We start from the raw sequence: 14,785 nt of genomic DNA, 5'->3' as shown, positions 1-14,785 counted from the left end.
CCGGATTTTTACAAGGAAATGCAAAGATGGGCCTAGGAGAAGGTTCAGAAGGCTGCCTAAAGTTTACTCAAGCAATGAATCTTTGTCAGGAGACACATACATTAAAGCATCCATGGCAGGGCTTTTGATGAATTTTTATGGATTTTTACATTTAGCACATAGGAGACTAGTGGTTAAAACAATAGAAGCCAGAGGTAATTGTTTCTAATTAAAAGTTGCAAACACGACCCTGTAATAACTACATGTGTGAATAACTGGCTTTGGGGAACACATACATTGTGAAAGAATTTTGGTTAATTTTTATTTAAATATTGTCTCTCTTTGTTGAGCTATGGACTGGAGAGAAATCCACAAAGAGACAATATGGCATGGTGAGAAGCACTTGGGATTAATTGTCAGGGGATCTAACTCAGTCTCCACTTGGTTACCAGCTAGATGTGTGGATTTAGAATAAGCATTGCACCCGTGTGACCTCTGCATGTTCATGAGTCAGTGCAGTTAAGCTGGGTGATCTCTAAGGTTCTTTCTAGACCAGTAATATTTTACTCCATTCTGCATTTACTGATTCATTTTAAATCATTACTTGTGCTGAGTTTCTATATCATCTCATATCTGCTTTTTACGTTTTCTCAACTTGTTCATCTTAAAACATCAACATTTCAATAAAGTTCATCTTAAAAAGCTTAGCATTTTCATTCCTCTATTTCAAACAGAAAATACGTCCAATAGGGAGAAATGTAACAAGATGGTTAATGTATCCCTATAAAAATCTCCATTCTCATACATAAAAATTATGGTGCAGGCATCAAATGTTATCACTTTCAAGAAGTTGACTTGGATGTAATTGATAGTGGTCTCTTCTAATGTATGTGCAATGATTTTTATTTTAGCCTGCTTTGCTAATGAGCTGAACTGAGGTAAAATGGAGTCACAAGGACCCATTCATTCCCCTTTGGGACCTCGAAGTAAGTGGCTGAGAAGAACAGAAGGAATGTGACTTTAGGGCAGTGGATGAGCACACATCTCCCAATCTGACAGAGATTCAGGGTAGTCATAAACATACTTCCCCAAATTGAGTTTCATAGAGCACTAGTCAGTCCTATGAGAAGCTCTCTGAAAGTGTTTCATGGCCAAGTGTTTTTTTGGTTAAATAAACCCTAATTATTATACCTATCTTGAAGTATGACAATGCATATTGGCATACCAAAGATTCCCAAAACCCTTTTTGAAAGGAGGTAATACTTAGCCACAGCTTCTAAAACTTGACCATGAAAACTGTTTTTAAATCTCAGAGTACATATTAACATTACATAAAACTAAGATTCTGCAGAAGGTCTTGTGGGAAATGCTGCAGAAGTTTATCATCCTCTTTTTCCCAAGGAGGAATGCAGACATAATAGGCATTATTTCTTGGTCCTGAGGAGACATACTGAATTTTTTCTCTGCATTTAAATGGAAGGAGGGTTGTTTAAAAAATACTGATGCTTTGGATTCATCCCAAACCAATTAAATCAGGGTCTTTGGGGTGGGACCCATACATTGCTATTTTTGAAATAAGCTTTGTGAGTGATTTCTTCTATGCATCTAGGGTTGAGAACCACCAAGTGAAGAAACCACAGAACATTTGAGAGTGTTGTCAAGGCTTTGCTTAATGAGTAGATGTCAATGATTCTTCACCACCAGAGAACTAGATACTTTAATTGTGTATCTTAATTAAATTCCATTTTAAAAGTACTTGGGACCATGAGATAAGATAATCTATGTAGAAAATAAGTATCATCAACTGGTTTCACCTTTCATCTGCTTTCTGAATCATTTAGGCTACAAAGAATAGATGCCATTGAGTTCTGGAGGATAAGCCCCAGTTACATGCCCCATAGTAATGGTCTCTCTCTATGGCCTACATTTAGAAGTTGTGCTGCTTTAGAGATAAAGTGTCTAATACTCAGAGCCATGAGAGGAAGTAAGGTTGGGCGGAGAAGACCTACAATTCTTTGCTGTTGTTGTTGAGGGTCTGTTCCCCAGACTTCCTCTCTACTGGCTGTTCTCATGAGTAGAAGGCACTTATCTAGTGGCCACCTAACACTGTAGTGAGATTATAGACTGCACTTGGACCTAAGCATGAATAATCTTAGAAGGAAGGAAAAGGAGATTTGTCTTCCATTTAAATCTTACTGTTTGCATGCTTCCCAGAGGGCTAAAAGCAGAACTGAATGATATCAGTATGCAATTCTAGAAATAAAAAGATTAGTGATAGTAAACACCCATTGAAATGATGCAACATAACAAAATAATAGGAATAATAACCCAAACACCATTTCAACCTTCACACACACCAAAAAAAAAAAAAGGTGGGAGAGAAAAAGGCTTGCTTGCTTTTTCAGGTAAAAGGTTGAAACTTTACAAAATGAAATTAGCTTTTAGTCAAATTACTTAAATGATGATGGCAGGCTATTTTCTCTTGATTTTCAGTCTTCTAGTTTGTAGCACGATAGTGTCTATTACCTCCAGCTTTTTGTACCCCAAAAGAAAGCTAGAAAAATTTATCTATGGTTGGCAGACATAACTGAGTGATCTAATCTTCAGTGACAAATGCTAAAGAGACTTTCATTTCCTTTACAACACATATTGAATCAGTGTTTGCTTAGTAGGTAGAAAGGTGCTGGATACCAGGCACAACTCTTGCCAAGATAGGAGGAATTCAGGAGAGGATTCCATATAAGTTTGCTTCAGGCTATGTTTTAGAAAATTGCTTTAGTGGTCTAATTTAAATTAGTTTAGACAAATCAATTAAAGTAAAGATAAAGCATTTTTGAAGGACAATTAGAATAATATGGACACAGCTTGGTAGCATTTATCTAGCATACAATTAAGCTAGTAAAATATAAACTGTGCTTACTTAGATTAGAGAAAGTAAAATAGCTCTTATTCCTCTAACATTCAGATTCCTATACTAGCTTACATTCTAAGTAAGAACTGAAGCTTTGGAGATTTTAAAGATAAATGTAGGTAAGGCCTTGACCATGAGCAAGAAATGTACTTAACCAGGGATTATAAGGTGTGAAGAGAAGTTTGTGAAATTCCTATTATATGGAATTTTCTGATAGGTCCTCATCATTAGTGTCAAGCAATTTCCAAGTATAAACACTGTCCAAGTTAAAAATGGGTCGTTGCTACCATCTTATTAGTAAAACCACACAGGGAAAAAGAAGAAAGGATTAAAGTGTATTTTCTTTCCAACAGCAGTCTCTTTTCTTCCATCCTCTATTCTACCTCTTCTCTTTCATTTCTGAGCCTCAATTTCTATAATTTTGACACCCACTGTTAGAGAATACAGTTTGAATGGTTGCAATACATTTCCATGTAAAAAGTTACAGACTGTATCAGTAAAACCTTCAGGTCAAGGCCGCTGGTCAAGAAGAAGATGCCATTTTACAAAAAGGCAAAACCAATACAAGTCCACAGGTGCACACACACTCTTTCTCTCTCTTTCACACATATATATGCATACACACACACACAAATACACTACACACACGAGGGCAAAATCTCCCTAGGAATGGCTACTCTACCCAGTGGTATTCTTCAAATCATTGAAATGTAAACACTTAGGGAAGAAACCTGACACTTAAGAAGAAAACGGAAAAGTAGAGCTTCACCTCTGAATCCAGTAAACAGTTACCTCCTTCCTGAACTGAGCCAATTTGAGGAGATGGCTTATGTTGCAAGAAAGGTGCTTTAGAGAATGTTAATTGGGAGGTCCAGCAAAATAGGAGCTTTTAAAACCATGAATAAAATTAGGAAGATGACTGTTAAATATAAGTTACATTTTCCCTAACACCAGGTGCCGTAAACTACACTAGTCTGAATTTTCTCAGCAGGTGATGGTATTGTTCACAGACAGTTGTCAGAGCCTTTCTGCTCCTCAGTGTGAAATTAGTAATAGGAAAATGAAATCAATGAGCTGTAATCTAGTTAGAGACACAGAGAGAGAGAGAGAGTGAGAGAAAGAAAGAGAAAATGAATGACAATATAGTCCAAGGTAGATGTAGTCTCTAAGTCCGCCTAGCTATGCTCCAAACCTCAAATTTTGACCTTTGCCTTTTTAGTTTAGACTTACTGATTTCGTAAAGCTCTTTCCTATGAATAGCCCTTGAGTCAGATCTTCTTCTTAGTATATTGCAACACTAATTTGCTTTTTACCCAAGTGGACATGTTTTCCTTAATCTCCCCTAAATTTCCTATCATTGATTTTGGCTCACCAATTAAGCTGTCTATCACATTAAGGTTTTTCAGAACTTTGGTTCTGTTATACAATGCAGGAAATTTCCTCTCTATTTTAATACCAGCCATTAAGCTAAAAATCTATGATGCCTTCAATCACATTGTTAATTAACATGTCCAGCAGAGTGGGATTAATGACAGCCTTGCAGCAGTCCACAAGAGACATCTTTCAAGGTTGACAACTGCCCTTACATCCACACTTTGGGTGTCATTGTACAACCAGCTGTGAATTTCCCTTACTTTGCTGTCATCTAGCTTAAATTCCTCCTCCCCTCCAACTTTTCTTACAGTATATGGGGAGACTTTGTCAGATGCATTGCTGAAATTCTACACTTAATTATATTGCTACTGCTCTAATAACTCATTTATAAATGGAAATACAGTTACTTTATTACATATCTTATTAAATCCATGCAGCATTTCAGTGATTACTTCTACTTTTTAAATACATTTCAGCTTTTTAATAACCCATTGTGAACAAATTGTCATAAATCCATTCAATGGAATACTTACTAGCAATAAAAAGAAACAATATATTGATAAATACAACATAAATGAATCTGAAAATTATTATACTAAATGAAAGAAGCCAGTCATGAAAGTCTATAGACTTCATGATTCAGTTTATATGAAACTCTGGGGAAACGTGAAAATTATAGGAACAAAAACTAGAGCAGTGATTGCCAGGAGCTGGGGCTTGGGAGAGTGAATTGACCGGCAAACACATGAGAAGCTTTTTGGGTAATGGTGGTAGTTACACCACTGTGTGGGCTTGTTAAATTTCAACCAAATGTAAGCCTGAAAAGAGTAAATATTACTATATGCAAATTCAATCTTGATAAATTCAAATTTTGAAAATATCCCATTACAGAAATGTGTTAGACTAATTAAATATAATTTAATAACCCAGAGTTTCTCAAATCTTTTTTCTTCCTGCTTTAACTATTACTTTATGTCCCATCTTCCAGGATTTCTCAAAGATTAAAGATTACCTAACAACTTCATTGTCTCTGAAACATGTGCTTGTATTTTCTTTGTCCATAAACAGGTGATTTCTAGACTTAAAAAAGGTCTCAACTTCATTAATTATACTATTGCCAGCTTTAAAGATTGAACTCTGAAAAGAAAGCAAAGAATTATTTAATCTTTCATATGCTAACAGAATACTCTTCCCTGCAAACATTGGGCCTATCTGCACTATTCCTTTTTCTCATTCTTGGAACAAAACTTTGAAACAAAGCCCTACAAATCCAGGCATCAAAGATTCCCAAATGAAACCAAGAAACATTTAGCTGTTCATTAATTCAATTATTACATACATTGCTGTGCAATATATCCATGCAATGAAACTACGTTTATATCCCTTTAATCTATAAAAATAAAAATAAAGGAATTAGTATTGTGATTAAAATAAACATAAATAAAATTGTTTAAGGAAAAAATATTACTCCAGAAACTGGTGTCCCCACCCCTTCTTCCCCAGGCTAGATGCCTCCTGGAGGTGACTAATACCCAACTGCTGGCAGATAATGTCAGGTGAAGTATGCATTGATAATAATAGTTTTCCATCTCAGACCTGTTTATTTTCTTACCAGCTTTATTGAGGTATAATTGACAAATACAAATTATATATATTTAAGATGCAGGATATGATGATTTGATATATACTGTGAAATGATCACAACAATCAAGTTAATACATCCATCACCTCACATAGTTACATTTTGGGTGTGTGTGGTGACAACACTTAAGATATATTCTCTTAATTATATCTTGAATATAAATAATTTTCAAATATATAATGCATTATTCTTAGCTATAGCCACCATGCTATACAGTAGATCCCCAGAACTTATTCATCTTATTACTGAAAGTTTGTACCTTTTGACCAACATCGCCCCATTTCCGTCACTTCTTAGGCCCTGACAACTACCCTCTACTCTGTTTTTATGGTTTGGCTTTTTTAGATTTCACATATAAATGACACCATACAGTATTTGTCTTTCTGTGTCTGGGTTGTTTCAGTTAGCATATTGTCTTCCATATTCATTCATGTTGTCAAAATGGCAAAATTGCCTTCTTTGTTATGGCTAAATAATATTCCATTTTATATACATCTTGACCATTAGAAATAATGCTGCAATGAACATGGAGTTTAGATATCTCTTTCAGATACTGATTTCATTTCCTTTAGATATATACCCAGAAATGGGATTGCAGGATCATGTTGTCATTCTAATTACAAGTTTTTGAGGAACTTTCATAGTGTTTTGCATAACGGCTGTGCCAGTTTGCTTTTCCACCAACAGTGTGCAGGGTTCCCTTCTATCTACACCCTCACCACCACTTATCTCTCAGCTTTTTGAAAATAGCCATCCTAACAAATGTGAAGTGACATCTCATTGTAGTTTTAATTTGTGTATCACTGATTAGTGATGTTTAGCATCTCTTCATATACTTACTATCCATTTGTGTGTCATCTTTGGAAAACTGTATGTTTGTGTCCTTAGCCCATTTTTAATATCAGGTTATTTGTTTTTTTCTCCTGTTGAGTTGCATGAGCTCCTTATATATTTTAGATATTAATTCTTGTACCAAATGTATGGTTTGCTAATATTTTCTCCCATTCCATAGGTTGCCTTTTCATTTTGTGATTGTTGCCTTTACTGTGCAAAAGTGTTTTTCATTTGACCTAATCCCATTTGCCTATTTTTGGTTTTGTTGCCTGTGCTTTTGGTGTCATATCCAAAAAATAATGCCAAGACCAATGTCAAAAATATTTTTCCTATTTTTCCTTCTAGGAGCTTTATAGTTTTGGTTTTTTATTACTTTTCAGTTTTTAATCAATTTCAAGTTCATTTCTGTGTATGGTGCAATATGAGGATCCAATTTTACTTTTTTGCATGTGGATATTCAGTTTTTCTAGAATCATTTATTGAAGAGACCATCCTTTCCCCATTGTGTATTCATTAAGATCTTGTCAAAGATTAGCTTACTACATACATGAGGGTTTGTTTCTAGCCTCTTTCTGTTCCATTGGTCTGTGTCTGTTTTTAGGCCAGTACTATACTGTTTTGATTACTATAGCTTTGTAATATAATCTGAAATCAGTAGCATGATATTTTCATCTTTGTTCTTGTTTCTCAAGATTGCTTTGGCTATTTAGGGTCTTTCCTGGTTCCCAATGAATTTTAGTGCTGTTTTTCCTATTTCTGTGAAAATGCTGTTTAAATTTTGGTAGGGGTTGCACTGAATCCATAGGTTGGTTTTAGTATGGACATTTAAAAAAATTAATGCTTCCAATCCATGAACGCAGGTTATCACTTTCCATTCATTTGTGCCTTCTTTAATTTCTTTCATTAGTGTCTTATAATTGTTAGTATACAGATCTTTAATCCTCTGTGGATAAATTTATTCCTAAGTGTTTTATTCTTTTTGACATTATTTATTCCTTTTGATACCATGAGATTACTTTCTTAATTTCTTTCTTAATTTTTCACATAGTTTATTGGTACTGCTTAGAAATGCAACTGATTTTTGTATCATGCAACTTTATTGAATTCATTTATTATAACAGTTTTTCACGGAGTCTTCAGGATTTTCTAAAATCATATCATCTGCAAACAGAAACCATTGAACTTTTTCCTTTCTGATTTGGATGCTTTTTATTTCTTTCTCTTGCCTAATAGTTCTGTCTAGGACTGCCAGTACTATGTTAAATAGTAATAAAAGTGGTAAGAGTGGGCACCGTCTTCTTGTTCCTGATCTTAGAGGAAAAGTTTTCAGCTTTTCACTACTGAGTATGATGTTAGCTGTAGGCTTGTCATACATGGTCTTCATTATGTTGAGGTACATGATTTACTACTTGTAGTAAAAATCTGATATACTTGGATTGTCAGTTATGCTCTGATGCTGCAATGTTATTCCCATTCCTCTTCCTCACTTTGTGACTGGGAGTTTAGCCTCACCTGTTTTCTTCCCATTGTCCCCTCTGTGCTACAGTTTTACATTTGTTTGGGGATTGTTACTTCTTTCTCCCAGGAATTTTATTTAAGTCCTCTCACCACTTTGGCAAGTTTCTATCCTTTGGAAGTAACACATCTGTTTTTCAGGCATGAGGAAACTAATCCCTTTTTCATCAGTATCGTCAAAGAAATTGTGAGTTTCTTTGAGTGGAATTTCAATTGGCTGAGAGAGGGAGGACGCACAAACACACACAAATAGGAATAACTGTCATGTTTGGGTATTAAAAAGAGATAAGCTTGAGATAAACTTTACAAAAATAAGGTAATAGAGCACATGATTACATAGGGTGAAGGAAGGCGACTTGGGAAACATTAAGAAAACTGATATGACCTGTGAATCCTCTATAGTCACCGTTCTTTTACAAATGTAGCATAGACATGCCTTATCTAACACAATGCAAATTGTCTCCAGGGCCTCATTGAGGATAGAGTTTTAGAATTTAGAATTTAAGTAACTTCTATATTTTGACTGCCTATTTCAAACCATCATGGGTACCATTAACCCTGGTGATATTTGCATGTGAAATGCGCTCTCATCAGTAATCTGGTGAAATTACATGCAAATGCCAAGCATAACTTAAATATCAAACCTGTAACTGAAAAATATTTTCCAAAGTTGAAAATCATCTCTATTATCAAAGAGTTTGAAGATTTGACTATAGTTCGTTACCTTGCAGGTGACCTTAGTCTTTTTTTTTTTTTTTTTTCCTGTCTAGGATCAAAAGTCAGACCTTCTATTTTTCCTTTTTTTGGAGATTCTACATTATTCCTCTCTCCTTTTGTTTTTTTTTCCTCTCTTTTTTTTTTTTCTTTCGAGACAGAGACTTGCTTTGTTGCTCAAGCTGGAGTGCAATGGTACAATCATAGCTCTCCGTACTCTCAGGTTCCTGGGCTTAAGCGATCCTCCCACGTTGGCATCTCAAGGCTCTGAGATTACAGGCATGAGCCACTGAACTCAGCCCTCTCCTTTTCTGTATGTCACTGTGAATGAGATACACACCTATTTTTCTGGATGACTGGGGCTAAAAGAATAGCATGATGTTTCCAGGACTTTTTAAAACATACTGTGATTGCACACTTCTTTTTACATTATTGTAGTACATTAGATTAATTATTTGGGGTTCATAAATTTCACTGAAAACTGCTAGAAAAAAATCTTTGCCTTACATTTATTATCATTCTGTGCAGTGTGCTATGCATATTTTTAATATGCAGGTAATGTTAAATTAGGTAATTAAGAAAATTTACATAATGTTTTTCATATTGAATGATGACATTTCAGGTCATGAAAGTCAAAATGATTTTTTTTTATATTGAATATTCTTCAATTGACTTTAGAGTTCTTTGTTGAATGAAGTGGTTGGTTTTTTTTTGTTTTTTGAGACAAAGTCTCCCTCTGTTGCCCAGGCTGGAATGCAATGGCACGATCTTGCCTCCACCTCCTGGGTTCAAGCGGTTCTCCTGCCTCAGCCTCCTGAGTAGCTGGGATTACAGGCGCGCGCCACCACACCCCGCTGATTTTTTTTTTCTATTTTTAGTAAAGATGGGGTTTCACCAGTTGGTCAGGCTGGTCTCGAACTCCTGACCTCGTGATCTGCCCGCCTTGGCCTCCCAAAGTGCTGGGATTACAGGCATGAGCCACTGCACCCAGCCCTGAAGTGGTTTTTCAATTTCCATAACCTCTGTCCATGTCCTTGATTTTAAGAACACCATAAACATGTTATACTCTTAAATTGAAGCTTAGAGTTGGAAAGAACCTAGCAGATGTTCTTGTTAGACTACTGTCATTTTACAAGGCTAAATAACTTCCTCCAAATCATGAAGTGCCTGAAGTCAGAGCCAATGTGAGGACTCGGTACACTTGGTTCTCAATCCAAGGCAAAGATGACAATGCAAACTGCTAATGATCAGATCCATATTTTGGAACAAGAAAGCCCATCAGTCAAGAAGTGATACCAGCTTAAGAAGAATCTTTAAATATGGAAACAGCTCTTTTCTCAAAGTGGATAATAAAAGCATTTATATATAACTACCTACCTGTACTTGATTTTAAAAACCCTGCTCTTAGACAGGAAAGTGAGTAAAAAGCATCTGATTTAACAAGCCATCAAGGCTGCCCAAGTACAAAGTTAAGTCAGAGGAACTGAGCTAAAACTGCCCACAGAAAATGTGATTTCTCAGAGAAGAGGAGTAAAATGTACCCTCAGCCTGGGAGGAACATAAGTACAGAATATCCTATTTCTCAGGCAAATTATTTAACTTCTCTGGGACTCAGTTCTTTGTCTGTATAATGGAAATAATATTATCTAGTTCTTAGTGTTGTAACTAGAATCATATGAAGTGATACAGATAAAAAACTTAGAACAGGACTTGACATATGTTCAGAACTCAAAAATTAGATATTAACTTCAATAATACCCAGTGAAACTAAATAATATTGTATATTATTCTATAGATGAAGAGGTGAGTCACAACAAACAGGACACGCCGATATAGAAGAAAATTTAAAAAGAAGCTCTAAACAGGAATAAAACATGAGAAAAGAGACAGTTTGTGCCTGGGGCCAAACATCTGGACATTAATGGTTGGCTTTACCCAGTTCTTTTTGTGGGTATCACCATGATTAATTCTTCCGCCACTCCAACAATTCCATTTGTTGTCCAAGATCCCAGATAGATTTCAAATTATTTGGCTTCCCTTCTTGTTGTCTCATTGTAGAAATAGAGCTTAAATTATTTTTCCTGCTTGGCAATGCAAGACCTTGCAGCAGAGGTGTGGATATAGCAGTTGAGCAGTGATGTCTTACACCACAAACTTTGGTGCAGATAATTGCCCAAGCATTGACCCCTGTTTTTTCCTACATAATCAGAGATTGGAATTTTCTTTTTTCTTTTTAATATATGTTAACTATGATGGAGGCTCAGGGAAAACTTTGTAATATATTCAGAAGAAAGATGGTAACAACCTATGGAATAATGAGGGACATGCAGAAATTTTACCCTCTACCCAGAAAATATACCCAGCCAACAATCTCTATCATTTATCTAAGACTTCGTTTAGATCTGGCATCCTCCTGAGCCCTTTGCGTAGACTAATAAAAACAACAACCCCACATGGTAGATCTTACTATTACCTCCACTGAGGCATATTAATAGGCTGCCTTAAACCCCAAATCCTTCATTTGTATTATTATAAAATATTATTATTTTTGCTGTTAAAGATTATGTAAGTTAAGAAAGGTAACTATAGGTAGCTAAAGTATTATGAAGGGCAGTACTATCTGATTTAAAAACTACTAATATCATAATAACAGTTACAAACTAGGACTTCAGCAGTTAATGGCTTTATTAAATGTACTATACACATATGCACAATGTATGTATATATATATATATATAAAATAACATGGGCATACTATGTGACAAGGATGTTTTTCTATATTATTACGAGACATAGGAAGCAAACTGGCAGAGTGTCACTTCAGGACAGTTAGCATAAGTGAACAATCTGGGTAGCTTCTGTTCACAAGAAGACTAAATCTACAGTTATGTGTTTGTTCAACCAACAATGACATCTGTCGTGGTTGGAAGAACTACCTATGCTGAGGTCACCATAACATTCCTTATATTTGCTTATTAGCTTTTGTTATCAGTTAATTAGTTAGTTTTCAGGACCTAAATGTTGAGTGGCTGACATAAGACAGGGTTTTATTTCTCTCTCATTTAGGAGTCTGGAGATGAATAGGTTCCTTCTAACTTGTTTTGTCCCTGCCACCTAAGCGATTATCTACATAGGGCATAGCTACCCTTTTAAGCAAGTGGGAATTGCATGTATCACTTCTCTTTATGTTACATTGTGGGTAGGTTAAGTCCCATGTCCAAAACTCACTGCAAAAGAAGCTTGGAAATGTAGTCTCCAGCTGGATGGCCATATGCCCAGATTAAAGTGCATTACTATGGAAGAGGAGAATGAAGTCAGAGAGACAGCTAGCCATGAGGCACACTCAGCCAATTATGATTTCATCATGTGTAGTCTATGCCATATATGCCATTTTTGAAAGCAAGATGTTTCCACACATAGAATCTAAAGGTGTGTTTTCTAGCTACTTCTTAATGAGGTGGAGAATGAAGTCATGTGTTAAATATTTAGACTTGGTAATAGTTAGTGTGTATCAATCAAAACCACATAGAGATACCATCTCACACCAGTTAGAATGGCCATCATTAAAAAGTCAGGAAACAACAGGTGCTGGACAGGATGTGGAGAAATAGGAACACTTTTTTATTGTATTTTATTTTATTATTATTATACTTTAAGTTTTAGGGTACATGTGCACAACGTGCAGGTTTGTTACATATGCATACATGTGCCAGGTTTGTGTGCTGCACCCATTAACTCATCATTTAGCATTAGGTATATCTCCTAATGCTATCCCTCCCCGCTCCCCCCACCCCATGACAGTCCCCGGAGTGTGATGTTCCCCTTCCTGTGTCCATGTGTTCTCATTGTTCAATTCCCACCTATGAGTGAGAACATGCGGTGTTTGGTTTTTTGTCCTTGCAACAGTTTGCTGAGAATGATGGTTTCCAGCTTCATCCATGTCCCTACAAAGGACATGAACTCATCCTTTTTTATGGCTGCACAGTATTCCATGGTGTATATGTTCCTATTTCGAACACTTTTACACTGTTGGTGGGACTGTAAACTAGTTCAACCATTGTGGAAGTCAGTGTGGTGATTCCTCAGGGATCTAGAACTAGAAATACCATTTGACCCAGCCATCCCATTACTGGGTATATACCCAAAGGACTATGAATCATGCTGCTATAAAGACACATGCACACATATGTTTATTGTGGCACTATTCACAATAGCAAAGACTTGGAACCAACCCAGATGTCCAACAACGATAGAGTGGATTAAGAAAATGTGGCACATATACACCATGGAATACTATGCAGCCATAAAAAAGGATGAGTTCATGTCCTTTGTATGGACATAGATGAAGCTGGAAACCATCATTCTCAGTAAACTATCACAAGGACAAAAAACCAAACACTGCATGTTCTCACTCATAGGTGGGAATTGAACAATGAGAACACATGGACACAGGAAGGGGAACATCACACTCCAGGGACTGTCATGGGGTGGGGGGAGAGGGGAGGGATACCATTAGGAGATATACCTAATGCTAAATGACAAGTTAATGGGTGCAGCACACCAACATGGCACATGTATACATAGGTAACAAACCTGCACGTTGTGTACATATACCCTAAAACTTAAAGTATAATAAAAAATATATATATATAAATAATAATTAGTGCATATCAACTCTATTAATGACAAGTCTTCCAAAATGGTCCTGCATTTCTTATATAGTCAAGAGCAATACCTTCAACTGTGTTGTATCTTCCACAACACTTAGCATCATTTAGGAACACAATAAATACCTGTTTAATTGAATGTTCTGAATTATATGGAGAGATTTGCTATTTCACATGATACTGCAAATCATTCACCTCTTTTTTCCTATCACTTCTCATTTCCAGTTTGATCACTCATGGCTTTGGGACTCCGGCAATATGTGCAGCTCTAAGCACTTTCCAAACAGTTCTCAGTGAAATGCTAAACTACTTGGAAAAACACACTACTCACAAAAACGGCGGAGCGGCGGATCCCGGCCAAGGACATGCCAACTCGGAGAAAGCCCCCCTGCGGAAAACTTCAGAGGCTGCCGTGAAAGAGGGCAAAACAGAAAAGACAGACTAGCTACATCAAACAGAATCTATTTCCAGATAGTCTTGCTGCTGATATTTTTTCTAATATATATATCATTGAGGGTGACTAATCTTCAGTGGACCAAATCTCTACCCTTCCCCAGCCCTCCATAAAAAACAAAAATGGAAATGAAAAATGAAACAAAAAAGGACAAAACCAAAAAAAAAAAAAAAAGGAAAACTGCAGTGTAACTGTGTGATGAAATTGTCACCGTTTAATTTTATGTTATGATAAACTCCTTTGTGCACGTAACTTATTGTCTGAATTATATACATCACAGTTTTTAAGCACTTCTGGACTTTGGAGAGGCAGCACATGCTTTTTCACATCTAACTGATGCACTTTCTTACCCAACTATGTAGGTAGGGGTCAGAAAGCATGACCAAACTGGAATCCACACCAGTACTTACAGCTCCAGTCTTTCTCGACTTAACTCCCTTTAACTGAAGAGTGCCTCCTTCCACTAAATAGGTCAATCTGGAAATTAATCTATTAATAAATGTTTGCGTAACTGAAAGGGGCAGTTATGAATCTGTGAATTGACAACAGATCTAAAATTTTGATCACCCCTAGCCCACTTAACTACCAGTGCCTTGGTGGTATTTAAAAGTTCCAGGAAACTCTCTCCTATCTATGACATTCCCACCCAATCCCAGGTCCATTTCACCCCACCCCAATAGCTAAGAAGATACTAG

The 14,785-nt window shown here is 36.2% G+C and overlaps 1 protein-coding gene across 1 annotated transcript in view; it reads left to right on the top strand.

Moving 5' to 3' along the window:
* Window positions 1–14,264, top strand: part of TFAP2D (transcription factor AP-2 delta) — a 59,140-nt gene extending 44,876 nt beyond the window's left edge. The window contains exon 8 of the mRNA XM_003254169.1: window positions 13,862–14,264. Within this exon, the coding sequence (XP_003254217.1) occupies window positions 13,862–14,081 (220 nt within the window). The 3' untranslated portion in view covers window positions 14,082–14,264. The remainder of the gene's footprint in view (window positions 1–13,861) is intronic.
* The last annotated feature ends 521 nt before the right edge of the window (window positions 14,265–14,785 follow it).

This window comes from Nomascus leucogenys, chromosome 22a, assembly GCF_006542625.1.
Source record: "Nomascus leucogenys isolate Asia chromosome 22a, Asia_NLE_v1, whole genome shotgun sequence".
Taxonomy (NCBI): domain Eukaryota; kingdom Metazoa; phylum Chordata; class Mammalia; order Primates; family Hylobatidae; genus Nomascus; species Nomascus leucogenys.
This window is presented reverse-complemented; position numbering and strand designations above follow the sequence as displayed.